Consider the following 23,470-nt stretch of genomic DNA (forward strand, 5'->3'; position numbering starts at 1 on the left):
CAGTAAAATTATCTGAGAAAAGACCAGAAAAGAGATTTTTAATTTACCTTCTTCAGAAAAATAAACTGGGGTTGCATAAGGCTGAGATTTGGTGACTCATTGATTGCTACTTACTTTTCTAAGGTATTCATGATTCACTATTCTATAAGGATATTCATGATTAAGCATACTTTAAACCCTCCAGATAGAGGATGAGAGCTGACTTGTGTAATTATCATTGAACCAATGAATAAGGAGGGCTAATTGCCGCAGGATATTTAATGTCATATTCAAGGAATGTGTATTTATGAATACTAGCAACAAGGTGTAACTGCCTGGTCCTAACAGCTACAATCCATACAAGGGTCTGCTGAATCCAATGGGAGCGTTGACTGCAGTTTCAATAGAAGAACAATTTGCTCAACAGTAACCCACCATCTGTAAAATCCTAAGGAAGGCAAGCCATGAGGTCTTAAATCTACAAACAGAACTAAACAGTACATTGGAATATGCTGAGGAAATGATCATGCAAAATACTAACAGAGATAAGGCAATCAGTGGCAAATAAATTCTCAGAGACATCAAGCAAACAGGGAAGCAAAGCATGTATTTTCCTCTTTCCTACTCTTCAAAAACAATCAAAAGATGTGGGAAGATGTTAATCACCAGTAAAACACCCATGTGTAAGGGATAAATTAACGTACCTAAAGCAGAGAATCACCTGAAGTGGAAAACGTTTCTTTGGCTTTCTGTGTTTCACTATTTCTACTTTTCTAGGAAAACAGCTGCTTAAAGGTAGGGACATAGCCTTTGATAGAAGAAAAAAGGAACTGCATGTTATTCTATAACTTTCTGTAAAGCATTTAATTTCTCATACTTCAGTGAAAAAGAGAGTGACAGCTGCCCAACTTTTCATTAGTGCATTGCAACGGTACTTCTCACATTCAAATTCCTTCAAAACCTGCAACAGATCCTCAGTAGGTCCGTTGGACCAATTATTTTAACTTTCTAGGACAATGAAGTAGATCTACAGGTAGCCCAAAACTATTATGGTGGCTCAAATACTTAGACTGTTAAACAACAACCTTGGGCTGGCGTGGACATGAGTTTTCTCCTACCCCAGCCAGGCACCTGGCAGTGCCTGAGACAGATGCCAATGACAAGATGCATCTTCTCTAGGCCCAGAGGTGCTCTGCTTATGGAAGCAAGTTGCAGTGCTGTTGCACAGCAGTGGCAACACTGCATGGAGACCTAGATGAGGTCCTAGAGAAGCTCTGTCCTATCTGTCTGGGTCTGGACGACCGCTCTTCTGCCAAAGCAGCAGCCACCCACTTTTCCTTTTCAAGGTGGTGACCAGGGACAGACGGGCCGCATTAAATGACGACATGCAGTGTATGTGAAGTGCGGCCAGCAAACGGTGGCTGGTGGAGAGGCAGCGGTGGGGCTGTTCCCGTCCTGCCTGGCAGCCTGGCAATGTCTCCCGGGCCCGGCAGGCCAGGGCAGACCCGGCCTAACTGAGCAGCTGGGACTCTCCCACGGCTCCTCCTCGCCCCGGGCGCCCCGCGGGCGCAGGGCCCGGAGGCCGCCGGCGGTGCGGAACACGAGGCCTTGCCGCAGGCCTCGCACCTCGCCGCATCTGCCGCGGCCCCGCCGGCGGGGCGGCGGCCTCCGGGCACGGCGCGGAGGCAGGGACAGCGCTTGGGGGCGGCGGCTGACGAGACCAGCAGCAGCCCGGGGCCCAGGAGCGCGGAGAGCGAGGCAACCCGGCGCCGACACGGCTGCCATTTCCCCTGGCCTTCGGCGCTGCGGGAGCGAGGGCGGGGATAGGAGGCGGAGGAGAAGGAGGAGGGAGGGGAGAGGGAGGTGGCCGAGCCGGAGTGCACTGAGGCTCTGAGCTGCCAACACTCACACATCGCTTGCCGTCGCAGCCTCACGGCTCTCGGGTTCCGGAGAGAGGGAGCGAGTGGAGGCGAAGAAAAGCCAGACGCGGTAGAGAAGGCAGAAGACCGCTGGCAGAGGGAAGGAAGTCAGAGAGGAGGGAAACGTAGAGAGAGGGAGAAGGACCCCTCCTCCCCGCGGAGAGACGACTTCCCATGTAGCTAGGGGTAGAGGGAGAAGCTGGCGCTCAGGAACAGTGAGAGAAGGTCTCACAAGCAAGTTACTTAATCCCCGGAGAGCGGCGGGAAGAGGGCACAGCAGCAATCACTGATCAGAACCACTATTCCCAACCCCTCATCATTTAACCCCCGGGCGGTTCAATGCACTACTCCAAGCTCTTCCTAGTTTCTTCCTCGGGCTAACTTCGGAGGACGTACCGCCGGAGCGGCCCGGAGGGGAGGACAAGGGCCTCGGAAGAAGGAAGGAGAAGTTTTTTGAGGGTTGCGTGCTGAGGAGAAGATGGGCTGGAAGCGCCGCTGTTGCTGGGGAGGCGGAGGCGGCGGGGACCTTCTCTGCCGGCTCACCCTGGTGCTGGGGTTCCTGCTGCCCGCCTGCAGGACGCGCCTCTACACCAACCACTGGGCTGTGCGGATAACCGGGGGGCTCCCGGAGGCCAACAGGATAGCGAGCAAATACGGATACGTCAATATAGGACAGGTAACGCTACTCACAACTACTTACAAGCGGGCATTGGCGCTGCGGCCGGCCGGCGGGCTGGCAGGGTCCGCTGCCGCCGCCCTGCGCCTCCGGAGCGGGGACAACGACGAGGGCAAGGGACGGTCGGCCCCGCGGCCGCTGCCCGACTACGGCCCCGCCGCAGGCCCCGCCGCGGCCGCGGGGCGGTTAGCGGAGCCGCCCCGGCCTCCCGCCGCGGGCCGCGGGAGGTGATGCGCGGGGACAGGTATGCCGGAGAGCTTGGGGCCGTGGCCTTCCCCTTCTCTGCCAGGTGTGAAACGGGGCGCGGGCCAGCGAGCCGCCCGCGGGGCGGGAGGGGGAGGGCATCGCCGAGGGGCGTCCAGCCGCGGCTCTGCGCGCCGCTTCCCTGCGGCTGAACTTTGCGCTCCGCGGCGGGCAGCCTCCTGTGTCCCTTTTCCGAGCTGAAAAGCGCTGATACGAGAGCTCGTCCTGCAGCGAGCGCCGGTCTCCCCGGCAGCCAGGACGTGGCAGCCGCGGCCGCCGGCTCGCCGCGGAGGGCGTCCCGACCCCCGCTCTGGCGAGGCGTGCGGAAGGAGGAGGTGGCAGGGTGTCCCGGAGCGGCTGCCAGGCGTGCGGCTGCCTGCGGCGTTCTGTGGGCAAGGAGAGCGCACTGGTGGGGCCGGGGCCACACCTGGACTTGGCTAGATCCAGATACCAACCACATCAGGAAATTTTTGGATCCAGTCAGGTTCAGAAACTGCAAGTGAGTAGGCACCTGGTTCTCACTGGATCCCATCGCACTGAAAAATGCCCCCTTTACAGTTAGGCACAGGTCTCTTTAAAATGTCCTAATATCACGTTTTCTTAAGAAGTTTTACTCAGTGTTCTAGGCTTTCCTCGCAGTTGTTCTCAAAATACGAGTTGCATATGTAGGGTTTACAAGGTGAGTGCCTAAAAAATAAACAGTCTCCTGTTGCATGCTTGGGTGCAAACATCGAAGTACATTCTTTCTAGACAGTAGTTTATTCTACAAGAATTGAAAGGTTAGAAATGAGCATTTACAGGTACAAAAGGCTTCCTTTTAAACATGAGATTTACAAAAAACGCAGCTGTGTTTACACTCCAGGCTTTTCATATCAACCAAATCAAAGTAAGAACCGATTATTATTGTGTTTTAAAATGCGTTCCCACTTGCTACATGATTGAATCAAAAGTTTAAAGTACATCTCAATGTTCCCACTCGTTGCAAGCCTGAATAGGACATCTGTGCGGTCATTTAAGATAAATAATTTACATCAGAAAAGCTGGAAAATATCACTAGAGTAGCACAAAACATGATGTGTAAAGATGCAGTTACTTAGAAAAACAGTACCAACTTTTCTCTTGGAGTGCTTAACCAAGCAGGCAGTACTACTTCCAGACGGAGGCACTAATATTTGTGAGGAAGGTTGCATGTCAAAATTGAAATATTACTTGGGAACTACCATTTAGGAATCTTTTTTTTTTTGCATTGGCTTTCTTTTTAGAATTACACTTTTTTTGTTGTTGTTCAAGGTGTATATATTCCTGTCTGAGCCCTTATAGTGCCAAAATAAGCAAAGTCAGTTGCAGGATGCACCTTTCCCCATCTTTTCTTTTGTCAGGCTAGCTGGTCAGCTCGGGGCCTGCCTTTTTGTACTTTGTATATGTAAACCTCATCTTGAATTTAGGAAAGAATGTAGTAAGCCTCTGTTGTTTCTTATGTGTCAGTGAAAGTGTCTATATACAATTATGAGATACCAATAATGGATAAATTACAGGTGTAAATAGAGACTATAAGTAATTAAAACCAGGAAAATACTAGCTATATGGATGAAAAAAGAATAGACTGTGTGTCTAGGTAAAGATGGGTAAATGGAGTAAGATATTAACTTTTGGAGAAAGGGAATTGGGAGCAATTTGGACAGATGAGGTGGACTTGCCCATAGCGAGTCTTTTCCATAGATCTGGAAAAGCAGGAAAATATTTGACACAAAACAGGAAGTGCAGAAAGAAGATAAGAACGGGACAATAATTTGCTGGTTATTATTGAGAGACAATTGCAAGTACTTAAAAAATTTATTTTGTGTGAGATGTTGAAAGATATTCTCTTAGCTTAATATGCTCTGAAAGCAAGAGACACCAATAAGCAGAATTTTATCATAGAGTTATACAATAGGCATAATATTTTTGGTTACATTAAATTTATGAGCTCACCTTTAAAAAGGAAGTGCAAAAAGCTAAATCGGTTTAGTCCCCTGCAGCTGATGCAAAGAACCAACTTACAAATCATCCAGAAAAATAACCTATTTAAAATATTCAAGATAAGAGGTAGTGAAACTATAAAAATGAAAGTCAGGTAGTTGCAAACCAGGAGCATTCTGACATAAGTAAATTGCATGATTAGAGCTGAAGTGAAGAGTGGAAAAGAGGGGTTCTGAAGGTCTTCTTCTCACTGGCCATTCTGTTAATTTTGTGTTTGTAGAAAAATGACATTGAAAGGTACTTTAAATTTATCAGTGGAGACAAAATGGTGGATCCAGGAAGGCTCTGAATTGTGAATACTGGCCAACATCCCTTCTCCTAGTTCTTGTTATTTAGTGCATTCCTGGTAACAGGACAAATTTTGCTTACTGTTTTTTGATGCTTGTATTATTTGGAGAATATCCAGTTGAGTCTTGAAATACCTCTTAATTAATTTTTATTGCCATGACAAACCTGCAAAGGCTTGCTAAATGACTGGACAAGTCAATCAGAAATAGATGGCAGAAGGGGCTGTTAAAAGAGGCCTTGAGATGACCTGCTGGTGGGCAGTTGAGAACTCTTTCTCTCACAGCTTCTGGTAAACTTTTGTTGCTCTCAGACTTCTGGGGTCTTCATGCTTTATTATGAAAACTCAAAGCTTTAGTTTCTTTGTTCATTGAAAAGAGGAATTTTCCATTAATTTTTAGGGATCACAGCACAACAGAGAAAGAATCCTCTTTAACGCGATGTTTTTCCAGGCTACGTGTGCTGTTTCCTGTTTCCTACAATTGCTCTGACATACTTCTTGTTTATCTTGTATTTCCTGTATTACCAATTAGAGGTATGTATTCTGTGTTTCGTTGGACTTTAAAATTACACAAACAGGTAATATCAGGACTTAAATGCATAGAGTTAACTTCTTTCCTCCTTTTCCAATGTAGACTTTTCTGTCTCATCCTTGAAGTGCAATTAGTAGTTTCTCTAGAAAAAAAAGAATTGAATTGTTCTTTTTGCATGGGTCTTCTAAGACAGTGGTCTGGACTTGCAAGCCCTCTGGGTCTGTGATAAGAGCGTAATGTAAAGCAGTCAGGAAGTTGTTCTAAGTTCCATGCTGGATAGAGCAATTTGGGGTATAGTGCATCCCCCAGCACCTCTTTGCTGGCTTGTTTTCTAATTTTGCAGTGGCAGCACAAAGCAGATCTTACCTTAGAGAAATGTAAATGTCACTGACATTCAGGAACATTTCTTTCACTATTGGCAGCTGTCAAAGATTAAGCGTATAGTCTGTGTATCATTTTTTATAGTCAGTTTAAATATTGTGACTGTTCGCTGTCATCAGGTGCCAGGAGTTTCTTGTTGAGGCAGTGGATTTTCCATAAAGGTTCATGAGCAGAGGAGAAACAAACAGTAGATATCCCAAAGGTGATGGAAGAATGGAAGACATAAAGATATCTGTGGTTGCAAAAAGAGAGAGAAATACTGCAATAGTAAACTTTAGATCCTGCTCTTCCTTTTTTCTTTCTTAATTATAGACAAGAGCTCAGGATGGGTTAGCACTTTATCACATTATATCTTTCTTCTCCTAATAGTATTCTTCCAGGAATTTTACTTTTCTGATCTCTTTCAGAATTGAGTAGCCTATTCCCTGCCCTTTGCAAGTGACAGACCACCCTATGCCTACAATTTTCTTCCAAAAGGCACCTAAGTGTGCTGAGCTTGAGCTGTGCCTCAAATCACAGTAAGATAGGCAGATTTGGTTTTCTAAATAATGTAAATGCTGATGTCACTTGCCTGTAAGTGTTTTGTGGTGGGTTTGTTTGTTTTAATTGGGAATATTTGTTTAAAGCCAGCAGATCACCCAAAGTTTTAGTAAATAATATTTCAAACCTATTGATTTCAACAGTTCATTTCAAACATGACATTCCATTGATGTCACAGAGAAGATGATGTGTAACAGGGTCAGTTGATAGAAAGAATGGGAGGAATGGCTGTGTTTCATTTGCAAAGTCTATTCCAGATGGAAGGCAGAAGTAAATTTTGCAAACTAAGTAGTTCAAATTGCAAGATAGGGAAGCAGTTAAGGAAAAAAGGAACTTATTTTGAGATTAAAAACCTAAACTAATGTTGTTGTCTTCTAAGGAAGGAGTTTGCTGCCATAAGTCTCCACCACTTTACAAGGATGTCTCAAAAAAGCAAGATGATAGGCCTTTGTGTAAAGAAGTTCATGTACCACATAATATGATGAATAATAGAAGAAACATGCCTCTTAAGAGCCTGTGTGCACACAGCATTAAAACAGAGTATACCTAATTAAAATTTAATACCTGTAATAAGTTAATGAAGTCCTGAGTACTAAGGATACAAGTATCAGGACAGTGCTATTAAAAGAATTAAAGCTAGGTGTACTCTAAGTTGTATGTGTATGCAGATATATAAAGTGGGGTTACACAAATACCAAGGAAAACTGAATTTTCTCTTACAGATAGGAGGAAAAAAGTACATATAGGGGTGGTAGAGAATAACCAGCAGTAGACAAGTATTTGGAAAATGTAAGTCCTGAAACAAGATTTATGCAAATGCTCATAATACCACAGAACCAGTACACCTGAACGTACTGGAGATTACAAAAGGTATACTATGGCTATTTCTTCATATTTAGTGGTATTTTTTCATCTCCACAGTTAAAAATAGGAGGGAAGAGGGAGAAAGAAAAGATTTTAGAACTAGTAAGTGTGAGCTTTTCATTAGGAGCTAGATGAAGAAAAGGAATGGCTTTTGGTCATGCAGGCAATCTAGTAGAGTTTGTTTGTTGTTACAAAATGAGGGAAGATGATAATCTTGTTTAACAGTGCAGTGGTCAAACTGCAAATTGTGTGATTTTTTTTATTATTTAAAGCCCTTAGGCAAGCAGAAACTAAACTGTATTTGTAAGAATAACAGTTAGTTGCAAGGCCAATTTAGCAATGTTTGTGCGAACTGCTTCTCTCAAACAAAGTGCACAAGTGGACCAGACTGGGTTAAATCGAAGAACAGGAAAAAAATCTGTAAAACATATTGAGAGCATCTTACTCTGGTATGACAGCATTCATGTCTGGTATGAGAACCTCTGACTGACAATGGCTAAAGCTGTAGAAGTGAAAGGCAAGAGGGAAATCACTACAGATTGATTTGTCCATTGCAGTGCCTTTAAGGAAAACCAGCTATGCCCACATTTCCTGGCGGATATATAACCAGTTTTTGAAGGTCTTCAGTAGGGAAGTTCCACAGCGTCACTGGAGCTAGTGGTTTATACTCTTTGCCCTGGTGAAGTCGAAACTGTGTTAGTCTTTGTGCAATTCAAAGCTTGTGTTTCTCTATGCATGTTAAGAGTAAAAAACATCAGAAAAGTTGTAGCATCTCCCTCTTCCAGACTTTTATGTTTTCCGTCCAAGTTCAGTCTTTTCCTTTGTTTTACATAAGTGAGGCTTTCACTGACCAGTCTTGCTCTGGTTTGACTCTGGTGCTTCTAAGAGATCCTCATCTTGACCAAGGAGCTGCCAGAGCATTACAGTGGAGTAGAGCATAGGGATTCCTTCATCTGTCCTCAGGAAAGAAAGCACTCCTCTTTATGTAACCCATTATGGCATTTGTCTATCCTGTAGCCATATGACATTCTTGACAGAGTTCAGCCTGTGATCTGCTATGGTTCACAGATTGATTCTGCCAAATTCCTAGCCCACTGTTCTCCAGCCTGAATTTATTCAATAGTTTCTTATTAGGTGTAGTACTTGGCTTATGCATTGGCTGAACGTTGTCCTGCCTTTCCAGACCACGTGTTAAAGTGCCAGTTTGTTTTGAATTCTGTTCCTGACCCTCAACATACTAGCATATAATCTGTCTTTATGTAGCTTATGTTTACTTAGTGTTTTTTCTATGCCAGTATTCAGGTCACTTGATGAAATATTGACCAAAACAATTTCAAGAGGAACTCTGGCAGGTAATTGTTTGCTGTCCTGCTGTAATAAATAGATAAATCAGTCTTGCCTATAAAGTTTTAACCTACGGTTCCATAGTTTAATTCTGTGTCCTGCTTCAGGAATTTGGTACTATTTCTCAAGTAGTACTTGAAGATAGATGAAGTTTTTAATTTACAAAGTATCTGCTCAAAATAAACATAAATAATCAATATAAAAATCTGAAGAATATTGAATTGGACAGAATAATGAGTGATGTGTACCTTAAGTTGTTTATAAGTGGATTTTTGACTCCAGTTTTAAACTAGTCTGAGATGAACCAGTTCTAAAAGTGATTTCTTCTTCCAACTTACAGACTAAAGTCATGGCCAGTGTTATATATCTGCTCTTGTGCTTAAATGGCTCGTCTGTCTCTCCACCACATTATCAAGCCCAGCCTTTATTTTGCTTCTGGTTTCCTATTTGAAGATAGACTTCCCACTCCTACAGTCATCATAGTTCCTGTGTTTTGATTGACATCTGTTTGCCTTGACCAGAAATTATATCTTGCTTGTATACAACCTCCCCATTCCTTTGTACAGTGGTATAAATTAAGCTCATTGTCAGGCAAGACATTTCCAGTGTCATATTTGCATGTTTTACAGCTATATTCTGTTTTTCTGTGACTGACCCAATATACCTCTCTTCTCCAAATAATCAATTGTAAAATCATCAAGTGAGGAAATACGCGTCAAGCATATCATGTGGTGCTCTTTGTCACCTGCCAAACATAGGAAAAGATATGATCAAATAGAATCCTGCTTGCTGAAGATACATACCTTAAGACAGTAAGTGTTTATTAGGCAATGTACTGGGCCAAATTCAACTGATATTTCCAGAATGAAAAACTGGAATGCATCATTGGCAAGTCCAGCAGAGTATGATAGCTACAGAATGAAGTCCTTCCAGAACAGCTTGTTGTGGACATTCTTGTGGATTACAAGATGTTGCACAATGGAGGTGAGATTGTAAAAAGCATGTTAATCAGGCAAGATGGAATATACAGTTCTAAACAAATCAGGAAAGAAAAGATTGTATGCACAAACTCTTCCAAATAGAAGGAACCTGATCCCAAGGGAGATGGCATACTTTTTAATAAGGGGTAGCCATCAGTATGGGCTCATCTTTGCTCAAGCTACATTTTTTTCCTCTTTGTTTTTTTCTTTTTAGGACATTTCTATGTCAGCAGGGAACAGGCATCACTTAAGTTTGTGTTCTGGGGCCAGATTGGAGTTGAGAGATGCTGCAAGTAACAGTTAAAACCTGTGGTATATATTTTATTCAAACTAAAACTAAACCAATGAGTTTTGTGTAAGAGTGCTTAGAAGGCAGTGAAGTGTTACAAAATAGTGCTGTGTGTCTGAAAGTCAAGCCTAGAATTGGATAATGTTCTCCCTTTAGAAATATATCGTTTAATCAGTGATAGCATGTAGTGATACTGAAAACAGCTTGAAAGTAAACTTTCTAACCGAATTTGAAGTATTAGAATGCAGGCATTCTCTATTGCAGTGCCAGACACCTCCAGTGGATTTTTTCCTCTAATCCAATGTGTGTCGTAAAACTTCACAACACGGTATTTATTCCATCATCATCACACATATTTATTACAATGTACTTCCTAGCTAACACATAAGCTTTACTTCTCCTAGAACCGATTTACAGGGGGTCTCTAGTGGTCGTATTCACTGAGTGCCCCCAGTATTGTAAACCTTGCCTGGAACTTCTCTGAGGACATATGCAGTTGTTTCTTGTTACATAACTTTGCCACGAAACCTACTAGGTTCCTCATTTTCTTTTTGTTCACTGGTTCTAGCTATGTTTAGCATCCTGTATGCCTACTTTTACATTCTTTTATCTAATTTGCTACTTAGTCTTCAAGCTATATTTTGCAACTTCAAGGGAACTGAAAATTTCCATTCTCTTTGTTGTCTGTCAGTAGTTTCGCCTCTGGATGAACCTAGAGAATATTTCCTTTCTTTTATGGAGCCTTTCTTTGTGGCAGATATTTACACAGTAACCTGATGTCTTAAAAACAGACAGGAAAGAAAACACATGCTGTGTCACACTTTTAAAGCCACTAGTATGACATCCAGGGCATAGACAAGTAGATCCTATAACATTTTTGTTCACCAGCACAGCCCTTATCCAGATAGACCCAAAAGGATGGAAGGCCATTCTGAGTCCAATAGAAGATCTGTCTAGATGCCACTACCATAGGCACAGGCAATGGTATTAAGTTACTGTCCCGGCTGAGGAAGAGCAAAACAGACATCAGATACTTCTCCCTAACACTCCCTTCAGCTGTGAAATTCTCAATGTTTGTTTTATCCCTATTCAGTCTTTGAAATAAAACTAAATTTGTAGCACCCACAATATTCTGTGGCAAGGATTTTTAAAGTTTGCTACTATGCTGTGTGAAGATGCACCCCTCTTTTGCTTGTTATTTACTAGCTTTGTAAGACCGCTACTGAAAGAGATGATGAAAGATGTTTGTTGTCCACTCTTACACCATACATGATTTTTTAGACTTTGAATATTTTCTCCTAAATCATGTTGTGTGTAGACTGAAGGGCCTTAGTTTACTTGTCTATTCCTCATACAATTTCTTGTTGTACTGTATCTTTGTCCTTTCTTCTTTTCCTGCTTGGAAACTTTTTCAAGTCTATTATGTCCTCTTTGAATACAGAAAACTAGAGCTACACAGTACTTATTATTCTCATGATGTCAGATACTCTGCTTTATTCTTCATATTATAATTAATGTCTAGTATGTAATTTACTGTGGGGACTTATACTGATCTGAGTTCCCATGGATTAGTTTGTCATAACCTCGAGATTGTCACTCTTTAATGGTACAGTACTGGGCAGCTCTGAACAGTTCATTTTAGTGTGATGTTTGGTTTGTACATAAGCTAATCTACTTTTGTCTGTATTGGGTTTCATTTGATATTGTTGTCACTCAGTTTTGCAGTGTCCTGCAGTTCATGCACAGTCAGCTGTTCCAGTTTTTACATCTATCATAGCAGACATCTACACCTCATTGCTCACTCTTTTTCCATGCATATTTTTTATAATGAAATAATATGGGATCCAGAAGAGGTTCTGCAGTGTAACCCAACAGAGCTCCATCTGGAACCTCCACTCATTGCGAGAAACTAATTGCTAAGTAATAAAAAAGTAACTCAATAGTCCTAAGCTTTGCTTTCAGGATTTTTTTGTTTTTGATTGCTTACTTCTGCAGAGGCCTTTTGCAATGGGTTCTTAAATTCTTAAAACCTGTTGGTGAAGGATATTGTCCAAATCCTTTTGGAAGTTCAACTACACTGTATCTATTTACCCATCTCTATATGCTTGGCCTCTTTTAAGAACAGTAATAAATTTGTGAGGCAGAATTTTCGTCTTTTTAACTATTTACAAAGCAGTGACTTTTTACCCAAGTGCCTATTAATGATCTTATTTCTTAGTTTCTATTAATTTTTCTAGTAATGACTTGTAGCCTCATCTCACATCTCCTTTTAAAAGTTGGCATCACATTTGTCATGGAGCTGTTCTGAAAAGTGAAAATTGTTTTTAAAATGAGATTTTCAATTACTTTAATTTAGTGAGTGTTTTGATTCAGTTATTCCACTCATATTCCTTCAACATTGTGAACTGCAGAATGTCAACTGTTGTATCTCAGGTAACTGATCTGGCCTGAGCTGAAGCAAACAAATCAATCAAACACTATAAACTTTGAAAAAAATTGGATGCTTTTGTGAGTGTGCTGTGCTTCGATGAGCCAAGCATAAATGAACAGCTTTAAGCTGGGGAAGTTCCCCTACCTCTCTTGGAAATTGGAAGACCCCTTCCCTGCAGGATTGGGCTGCAGAGTAAGTAATTTTCTCATGAGCAACAAAGCCCCATCTTGCAAAACTGGTAGTTTTACCAATGGAGTGTAGAGTGGAACTAATGCAGATACCTACAGAGTGGCTTTATAGCTCAGATTAGCTTCTTTAGTTTTTGAGGTATTATACCCCATGAAGTATTCGGTAGCAGTCTCAGTAGTTTCTTAGTAGGGACATGGAAAATGTTTCTGCATGTATCCTAGTTAGATCAGTAAGGTTGACAGACTAGATGTATCCTGTCACCACTGCACAACACGAACTCCAGCCCTAGCTAGCATGGCAGTATTAAATGTGATACACCGTTCAGTTTTCTTCCTTGCTCCTTTGTAAACAAAATAATTTGCTTTCCCTGAATTAAAAGCACAACATTAATAGGATTTTGTTCATACCTAATTGAAATAAAAGTAAACTCCCAGAGGATACATGTATGACAATATCTGGAATTGCTTTGACACTTCTGACATGCGCCCATCACTGGATCTCTGTTGTTACTCCTTTCTGCCTGTCTGATCAGGCTGAATGTTTACTTCAGCTTGGAGTAGTTTAAATTTCTATTGTCAGTGAACAGCACACCCTTACCCACAATTTTAAGTCAATGCATAGTGAGGGTGGCCAACTGACAATCATCAAACACATCATCTGGGAAAACTGGTAGCTGGAATTAATAGAGTTGTTATTTAGGTTTGAAAGACAGGTGGCTGCTAAGAAAGGCAAGAACCTCTCTTGAAATGGAAAATGTAAACCCTTTCCAAATTATTATAATTTTGAAATTAAGGAGCTCTCAGACAAAGATATGGGAATAGGAATAACAGTTCTTTTCTATGGAAATTAAAATAAAAATACAGTAATACAAACAAACAAATGCCACCAAAAAAAAAGCTGCCCCCTCAGTCAGAGTGTTGGTAGCAGTCCAATTAAATGGTGTCTGCAGTCCTCCTGGAGTAACAGATGTGATTCTGTTGAAGCAGTGGTCCTGGAGAAGGATGCAGTTTTCCTCTGAAGGTCCAGGGATGTGGAAAGGTCTGGTTTTCCTCTGGAATCCAGTGCAAGAGGGCTGCTCTGATGTTCCAAACCTCAGATTTTACCTAGGTAGGAAGTGCTTGGGTGGAGCATCTCCCAATGGGATGATGTAATTTTATCAGTCATACAGTGGGACTCAATGGGCCATTAACAGGAGATATCTCCCTGGAGGAAGGATGGGTTGTGGAAATGATAAGGATCACTGCCCCACCTGGTTTTAACAGATAATGATAGAATACATACCTTTGGTCGGTCACATCCTGCATACCAAACCCAAGACATTATCCACCCCTGATTCTATTACCATCTGTATCATACCCAAATCAAGACTCTCTCTTTAAACTCTACAATGAAACCTTACACTCATTTCTCTTTTAAGATTAGGTTTCCCTGTGGTACACAACAGGCTTCTCCATCTTTCTGCATTATCCACCAAGTGTAGCCAGGTCCTTGAGCAAAGAGAATCCCACGGAGGTGTTTGTCTTTGCCCAAGGTTGGACTAATCCCACAGTCTTTCCTAAAATACCTTTCATGTGTACCACAGGGACTTTATCTCCATCCACTGTGTGCAAGGGTTCAGACTGGGCAGGACCAGTTTGATTGATGGACCCTCAGGTGTTGACCATCCAGGTGGCCTTTGCTAAATTCATTTACCAATTCTTGAAGGTCCCTCTGCCAAGTGCCTTCAGGGTGGTCTTAAGTGCTCTGTTGCACCGTTCAACTTTTCCAGCAGCTGGCGCATTGTAGGGGATATGATATATCCATTCAATGCCGTGTTCTCTGGCCCAGGTGTTGATAAGGCTGTTCTTGAAATGGGTTCCATTGTCCGACTCAATTCTCTCATGCTACCACAGGACTTGCTTTTCAAGGCCCAGGATGGTGTTCCAAGGAACGGGGTGAGGCACAGGGTAGGTCTCCAACCATCCAGTGGTGATTTCCATCATGGTCAGTACATAGCACTTGCCCTGGCGAGTTTGAGGCAGTGTGATGTAGTCAATCTGCCAGGCCTCTCCATACTTATATTTGGACCATCACCCCCCATACCAGAGCGGCTTCATTCGCTTGGCTTGCTTGATGGCAGCGCACATCTCACAGTCATGGATAACTTGAGAAATACTGTCCATGGTTAGATCCACCCCTCGGTCTCGTGCCCACTTATTGGTGGCGTCTCTGCCCTGGTGACCTGAGGCATCATGGGCCCATCGAGCTAGGAAGAACTCTCCTTTGTGTTGCCAATCTAAATCTATCTGTGACGCCTCTATTTTTGCAGTCTGATCTACCTGCTCATTGTTTCAGTGCTCCTCATTAGCCCAACTCTTGTGGACATGGGCACCTGCATGACAGACTTTTACAGGCAGCTTCTCTACCCAAGTGGCAATGTCTTTCCACTCATCAGCAGCCCAGTTTGGTTTTCCCCTGAGTTGCCAGATCACTTAATTCAATGCACGATAGTCCACAGTCAATCTCCATTCTCTGTCAGACTTGCACACAGGCCAGATGGGGCTGTTGATGGGTGAGTGGGTTTTGCTGACCACCCCTTGGCTCTCCAGCTCATCTTATGGATGGGGATCACGGCATCTCGATTTGCCCGATACTGCCAGTGGTGCACCATTGAGATAGCAATTGGCACTTGTTGCTCCTTCACCTTCAGGAGTCCTATTGCAGATAGGTTTTCTGATAGTACAGGCAAGATGTTCAACTGCTTAATGGCATCTGCTGCTACAGCAGCTATTCCAAAAGCCCATCTGAGTCCCTTTGGGTCTTTGTAATAGCCGTTCCTGAGGAAGTCTATGCCTAGAATACATGGTGCCTCTGGCCCAGTCACAGTTTGGTACTTCTGCCACTCCTTCCCAGTCAGGCTTACCTCAGCTTCCAGCAGAGTCAATTCCTGAAATCCCCCCGTCACCCTGGCAATGGAAACAGGTTCTGCCCCTATATGTCCTGATGGTATTAATGTACACTGTGAACCAGTATCAATTAATGCCTCATATTTCTGTGGCTCTGATGTGCCAGGCCATCATATCCACACTGTCCAGAAGACCCGGTTTTCCTGGGCCTCTCCCTGGATAGGGGCATGACCCCTCTAGCCCTGGTTATTATTTCCTTCCTGGGCATACATAGTAGAGGTTCCTTCAAGGGGATCTGATAGATCATCCTCCCTTCTGTAATACCCTGCACCTTGGTCATGGGAGGCTGAGGCTACCTTCACTTTAGTGGAGCTCCCTCAGTTAGTGTTTCCCTCCTGAGTTGACACACCCATGCTGCCAGGACAGAAGTGGGTTTCCCATCCCAGCTTCCCATGTCTTCCCTGTGGTCACATAGAAAGAACCACAGATCAGTACGTGGGGTGTACCCTCTCTCCCTAACTGAGGATGTTGGGCTCTGACTTTGGGGCCTGTGACTTGCACAGGTGCCATATGGGAACTGTTCGTCCTCACCTCCTCCCATATCTCCTTCATTTCCTCTTTGAGTTCCTTAATCACAGCAGACATATGAGCCTGCATTCTGGCTCAATGGTCATACTCTCATCATTTTTAAGCTTGTTGGCAACAGAACCCACTGTCTCTCAGTTGTTATCAGCATTAATTGTTGCAATTAAGGTGGTATATTGAGATGGCCCCAGGTTTGCCAGATTCCACAACATCTGCCCTGTGCACCTGACCTTGTTGGGGTGATTATCATGCCATCCATCCCTTCCAAAGAGCACCTCCAGTACTGCCACTTCTCTCAGCTGTTGGATCCCTTCCTCAAGGGCCTTCCAGTGCATTGTATGGTGGTGCTTCTGCATTCTCTCTTTGTGGACAAACCTCTCTCTTACACTCATTAAAAGCCACTCCCAGAGGGAAAGGGACCCTGTCTCTCTTACGAATACCTGACTCAGACCTGAGTCCTGGGTCAAGGGTCCCAAATTCCTTGCCTCAGTACCATCCAGTTGCACACCTGTGCCAAGTTGTAAAGGTCCTGTCTTTTTGCAGATTATGGAGACTTTCATATGACAGGGACTTGGTGATGATCCCAACCTCTGACTCTTCTGCTGGTTGTAAGGGCCCTCCTTTCTTATCCTTATTAACTGGGTGCTCTGATTTCATCTTACACTTCTTCATTTCCACAGGGCTGCCTGCTGCTGGCTGTGACTGCCCTTGCGGTTCAGCTGGAACCTGGATGGTTGTAATGTCTTTGGGCTCCACTGCAGCACCATTAGATTCTCCCTCTTTAAGATAGGGGGAGGGTTTCTCATCAGCTGGGGAAGTGTATTCCTTCAGCACCTGGCATATCTGCTCCTCCATTACCCCATCCAATCTGGGGGGTTTATTTCTGGGGTAGGCTGTGGGCAGGGTCAGGCTCTGGGGTAGCATCCCTGTTTTCTGAGGTAGGTATCAAGGTAATTATCCAAGCCAATCTGCCCATATCTCTGAATGCTAAATAGAACAGGTTTAACAGGCATTTCAGCAATACCAGCCACTATATGATATCATTAGTATATAGAGATTTGAACCTTTTGAAAACTGGTGGGGTAGACCCAAAAAGCTGGGTGAAGGGTTGGGAGGAAATTTCGCCTGCTGTCACTTCCTCACAGTAGGAACCCTTATTAAAATAACCCCAAAAACATATAGTTAGTGTGTGATAGCCCTGAATCCATGTGCTCGCCTTCCAGAGGAACTTAAAGATCCATTAATTCCTCACCTTATTAACCCATGAAGCAAACCGGATAACAGCCACAGTAGCCTTAATTATAGGACCCATGTTTAGATAAGGGCCTGAAAATGGGAGGAGATATACAGCCACGACCACATGCCGCCCAAACCAGGGTAAGCTAGACCACCTAAGGAGGTTTCTATATCCAGCACACAATTAACTAAGTTACTCAAGAACTGTTACTCCTTTTTCTCTCGATGCCCTCATGCCTCACATTGGGCACCAAAATCTGTTTTGGTTTGAAAGACAGGTGTTCGTTAAGAAAGGTAGGAGCCTCTCTTGAAATGGAAAATGTAAGCCCTGTCCTTCCAAATTATTATAATTTTGAAATTAAGGAGCTCTCAGGCAAAGATAATAGGAATAACAGTTCTTTACTACGAAAATTAAAATAAAAATACAGTAATACAAAAAAAAAAAACCCAAAACACTGGCAGAGTCAGAATGCAACCTGACACCCTGTCAGTCAGGGTGTTGGTAGCAGTCCCATTAAATGGTGGCTGCCATCCTCCCGGATGACAGATGTGGTTCTGTTGAAGCAGTGATCCTGTAGAAGGGTGCAGTTTTCCTCTGAAGGTCCAGTGATGATGTGGAAAGGTCGGATTTCCTCTGGAATCCAGTGGGAAAAGGCTGCTCTGATGTTCTAAATCTCAGTTTTTATCTAGGTAGGAAAGGCTTGGCTCCTCCCCATGGGTGGAGCATCTCCCAATCGGATGATGTAATTTTATCAGTCGTACAGTGGGACTCAGTGGGTCATTAACAGGAGATATCTCCCTGGAGGAAGGATGGGTTGTGGAAAGATAAAGAACATTGTCCCACCTGGTTTTAACAGATGGTCCATTAGCAGAGAATATCTCCCACAGAGATAAGGATCACTGCCCCAGCTGGTTTCAATAGATGATGATAGAGTACATACTTTTGGTTACATCCTGCATTGCAAGCCAAGACATTTACAGAGCTTTGTTTTTTATGAGTTAACATTCCATGACCCAAAAGGGCCCTGGACTATGTTGGCATCAATAAATAGTTCTACCATTGCAACAGACTGCTCTTTTGGAAGCTTTCTTGTATATAAATGTCATTCCAATTGTGTGAAATTTGAACAATTTCCATTTCTTGCCTGGCAAATAGAAATATTAATCTGATAAACATAACTTAATGGTGAGCAGTTGTAGTGGTGGCTGAAATTTGTGTAGTTTTTCTGATGTTTCTTATCTTGTAGGACTCTGAAACAATGTTTCAAATAGAAATGAAAGTCCATTTTTAAAGAATACAGAGTTTTTATGCAATGCATTGCTGTCATTCTAACTATCTTTTCAGTATTTTAGTGTGTTTAAAATCAGTATATTAAACAAATGTGGAATAGAAACTTTTATTCTTTCCCCATGAAAAACCACTTTCATTTTCTCAACCCTGAGATTGTAAGATTCTGCTCTCCAAATGAAAAGATCATCAAGGAATATTCTTTATACGTATGAAATGGATCTGAGAGCTGTAACTTGTTTATCATTAGTTTTATGTTTTGTTTGTAAATGTTTTGTAATGAATTGAGTATTAGATCTCTGGCTTTTCTCTGTAGTCTGAAGTAATTTAGAAGCTTAAGTTAGTTTTTAACTTAATGAGATTAACTACACTTAATCTAAAATGTAGGCCTTGCTGGGGTGTAGGTTAAAAAACGATTAAGTTCTTCTTTACATTCTTATTGTAGTTATCATTAAACACAGCAAAAGATTCCAATGAATCCAGTGAAAACTTAATTGAATCTTCTAGCACTTTGAAGAATGGTACAGCAAGAGAGACCCGTGTATATTTGAACTAATGTCACTTTTTGGTGTAACTTTTTTGTGTATTTATTTTATTATTGTTGTTACTGCAAATAGCAACTTTGCATGGAATATTGGAAAACCGTGCTAGACATATTCTATGCTAGAATAGAGTCCCTTGGTGTGCTATAATATTTCTCAAATCCTCATAAATGTTAGTTATGATAATGTAGCTGTTTTATTTCTTATTATGTTTGAAGGCTACATGATGCAAATATATTTTTGGTCTCATTTGCTCACTTAACTTGCCTTTTGTTTTAGTGTATCTTTAGATGCTGTCAAGGACAATTTTTTGTTTTCAGGCTATTAAACTGTTACATGAACAGGTGCTCTTGTCTTATTAAAGTCACTTGGGTTATATATGGAGACATAAATAACGAATACTGACAATACTTTTACACAAAAAAACCCCTAAACTTTTGAACAGTTCTAGCATTAACCAAGTAAAATAGATGAATGTGTCAGTAACCTGGGGTTCTGGGCCAGTTGCATGCTTCTATTTGATTAAATATGTTGTACAGAGTGGAAGATATCAGATTTCGCTAGAGTACAAAGCTGAGGAAGTGTAATCTAGGTTAACTGTGTAAGAGGGTTGGATTTAATGCCTACACACCCAGCACAGATGAACTCAACTCAGTTTTCGATATTCCCATGAGTCACTTCTTTATAACTCTTTGGTAAATTATATTGGTAATTGAAGAGGAAATTGCTTAAATCAAGTCTCATGAGAAAGTCAGTTAAATGAAAACATTGTACTTCCTATGACCAGTAAGAGCTGAATTCAGATTTGTAAGACAAAGTACAGCATGAAAAGGTTTATTGCTGGCAATATAAATGTTCGTTGTAAACAGTATGACTAGTGTAAGTCACCGCATTAGTCATTTTGAATGGTATAAGTTCCCTTGCTATTAATGTGCTTAGGAGTTTTATATTGATGTTTAAATAACTGGATGCAGATATAACAGTATTTCTACTGTTGTAGAAGAACTGCATGGTTCTTAAATCTTTTACTCATAGAAGTAACCCCATTAGATTTGACTGCTCATAATTTATGCCTCTGAAATTCATCAGTTTCAACAGTTATTTCTGACTTGCAGTTTTGTAAATGAGAACGTACTTGATCCCATGGGACTGGGTAGATGTTTACAAGTTTCAGGACAGGTATGATGCTTATTAAATATTTCAGAATCAAGATTTAAAAGGAAATTAATATGTGCATTGTTTGTTGTGACACTTTTCTTGCAGTTGTTTGCTAAAAAATAAAATCTCTTAACTAACCTTTATATTGTTCGCATTAATGAAGTAGCCTTGTCAGAACTTTGTCAAGCCTTGTTCTTATGCTTTATTATAATTACATATATGACAGCACAGGTGAAGAAACATTACAAAGAAACAGTAGTCTTTAGAGCCTAGAGTAGTGGCTAATGTATGGCATATGGCAGTGCTGTTTGATACTTGAACAAACATTCATGACGCTGCATAAGTATGCATCCTCATTTTACATTTGTTTTGTGATACAATATGAAATAGGATTGAAAGTCAAAATAGAGACAAAGCCATTTCAGTTGATGCAGTATATAATTTTTTTAAATTACAGATTATCAAGTTAGGAAAAAAATTTCAGAAAGCAGGGACTATTTAGCTGATGCCTCAAAATTAAAGGTTAAAGGTATTTGTTTCCTTTTTGATGGCTTCATCAAAATGATGATGGTGGTACTGAAACAAATATTACTATATATTATATATAATATATATAATAAACTAATATTACTATATTGCCTTCTTTACACATAAAAATATGTATGTTGTGGCTTGAACTTGCAAATGCATGATATCTGCATTGATGTCACTTTAAATACTGAAGAGGTTACTTTTGTTTGTTCAGTATAGTATAAATACACTTTGTTGCACTCATTTGTACTTGTAGAAACAATGTGGTGACTCTGGGCTTCACAAAAAAGGGCATAAACTACTGGTTTATATTATTCTAGTTTTTTGTACTGAAAATAAATTATAGAAAAGGAAATTGAGAATGAAGAAACTGATTGATTTCCTTTTGAGTATTTTCATGAAAAATTGCCCTTGAACTGCAGGCCCATGGTCACAGATTTGCTGCATAACATGGCATTATTTGACAGGGGCATGAGCTTGCCAGTTACTGCAGTGCTCACAAGGCAAAGCTCACAGTTGCAGGTATTAATGCATGTAATTACTGTACTTGAATTTAACATTTCACATGACACATGTGGAAATGGCTTTCTTCACCATCTCCCCCCAAATGCTTTAGGCTAATGTATCTGTTGGAGTCTACACTTCATATAAACCCCTCTACCACTGCCTATCCAATAATTAAGGACTTGTGTTCATTAATTTTTAGCTATATTTTTGAATAATGTTCTAATAGTCACAACCTGTTTATCAGTCCTAGAGAGCAGGTGGGTGAAACCTGACCTTCAAAGAAAATTTTCAAGTACTATAGTGACTTTTTTTTTCAATTTAATGCTTGAACAATCAACACAGTGGCCAGATGTCTTCAGCTTCTCACTTTTTATTCATTCTTAACATCCCTGAGGGCATATTTGTATGCCCTCATCTATAGGGAAGTGGTACCATATAGCTAGTGTTCAAAGGGTGCTAATACACAGCACAGCTCAGATATTGTCCTCCAGTAAAGATTGATGGATGTTCTTCTCAGAGCTGCAGCTGCAAGAGAAGAGTGGGGTCAAGCTCAAGCCCTGCTGCTGTCATAACTTTTGCAAGGAATATGGTTTTACTATGGTCTCCTATAACCTGCGGCATTTGAAGCTTCACTGCTCATTCCTTTATGACTCAAACTTTCACAGTCTTTATTCAGGCAGCCTTACCTTGGCTTTATTTACGTGATGGGTGTCTTTGGGATTTCTGTTTTTATGATTTGACTTCAGTATTCTTTTTTTTACCTGCACTTTTAGAAGTAGCACCATTTTTAATTAAATATGATCAAAGTATATTTTTATTTAAAAAAAATCAGTTAACCTCTCCCACTTTTCAGAACTCAATAAAGCAGAGTTTTCATAATTTCAATAACAACAGGATTTACACAAACATATAATCAAAAAAAGATGCCACAGTCATGTTTGGAAGGATTGTTCTTCCTGTATAGTGTAGATTCAATTAACTCTTAGTATGATCCAGTATGTGTTAGAATTTAAGGCTATGATACAGTTTGAATTTATTATTTCGAATATCTAAATTAATCTTACCTACTGATTTGTACTAAAACTTGTTTGTGATAGAAACTTTTTGGCTTATTTTAATGATGTAAAACACTTTATATTTCTATTGGGTTGTTAGGTTTTTTTCTCTTTATTTTTCAAAGTAATTCCATATGTTAAATAAGGTTACCAAGAGAGCACTAAAGTACTGTAATTTCAAAAAGAAGAATTTCTTTTGACAATATTTGTTTTAAAATACAACTGTACAAAGTAACCTTTATGCAAAAAGTGTGATGTAGGAAGCTTTTTTCAATTCACTTCAACTTTTAAGTTATGGATCAATTAGGAGTCTCAGAGGAAACAATTCGATTTGTGTGGCTAAATGTATTTTGTATATTTTCAGTAGAGCATTTCTCTACGTAGAAAAGGAGAACTTTGATTTTTAAAAATAGTTTTGAATAAATCTTACTAGGAATTTAGAATTCCACATTTAAATGTAGCTTTTAGTTTTAATTAAATTATATTTTAGAATTGAGACTATAAATATGCTTGTTATATTCTGTAATGCAGTAGAAAGCCTGGGAAAGTAAAACTAGGAGAAAAACTACTTCTATAGAGGTAATCCAAATTTGAATATACCAACTATCTCAGTTTGAGACAATTTAAAGAGGTGGGCATTCTGAAATGAGTAACATCACCCTTGATTCCAACCAATCCTTTTCCACCAGTAATGAACAAGATACCAGTAGATACAAGTGAAAAAAATAACAGCTTTGTAACCTAATGCCAACAGGCAAGGGGAAACAAAAGTAACTGCTAGATAGCAAACTGCTAAACCTCCCAACACCCTGGGAACAAAGAGAGGCCCCAATGCCAGAAATGCCCTTTTGCAAGACCTTGCCAGCTAGAGGTGGCCACATGGCTGGAGGAGAAGGGGAAGATGATGTCACACCTTCCCTTCCAAGGTGGCACCTTCCAGACAACCACATCTTTCCCTCTGGCACAGGAGGCTAATGGACTTGAATTGGCTTGACCAGCAGGTGCCTGTAG

General features: G+C 41.2%; 1 protein-coding gene across 2 annotated transcripts in view; it reads left to right on the forward strand.

Annotated features, from left to right (window-relative positions):
* The first annotated feature begins 1,880 nt into the window (after positions 1-1,880).
* PCSK5 (proprotein convertase subtilisin/kexin type 5) overlaps positions 1,881-23,470 on the forward strand; it is a 245,934-nt gene continuing 224,344 nt past the window's right edge. Inside the window, exon 1 of one of the 2 annotated variants that reach the window (XM_088156600.1) lies at positions 1,881-2,574. In XM_088156600.1, the coding sequence (XP_088012726.1) occupies positions 2,377-2,574 (198 nt within the window). In that variant the 5' untranslated portion in view covers positions 1,881-2,376. The remainder of the gene's footprint in view (positions 2,575-23,470) is intronic. The other variant, XM_088156601.1, reaches the window with a different exon arrangement.

This window comes from Sturnus vulgaris, chromosome Z, assembly GCF_052056855.1.
Source record: "Sturnus vulgaris isolate bStuVul1 chromosome Z, bStuVul1.hap1, whole genome shotgun sequence".
Classification (NCBI taxonomy): domain Eukaryota; kingdom Metazoa; phylum Chordata; class Aves; order Passeriformes; family Sturnidae; genus Sturnus; species Sturnus vulgaris.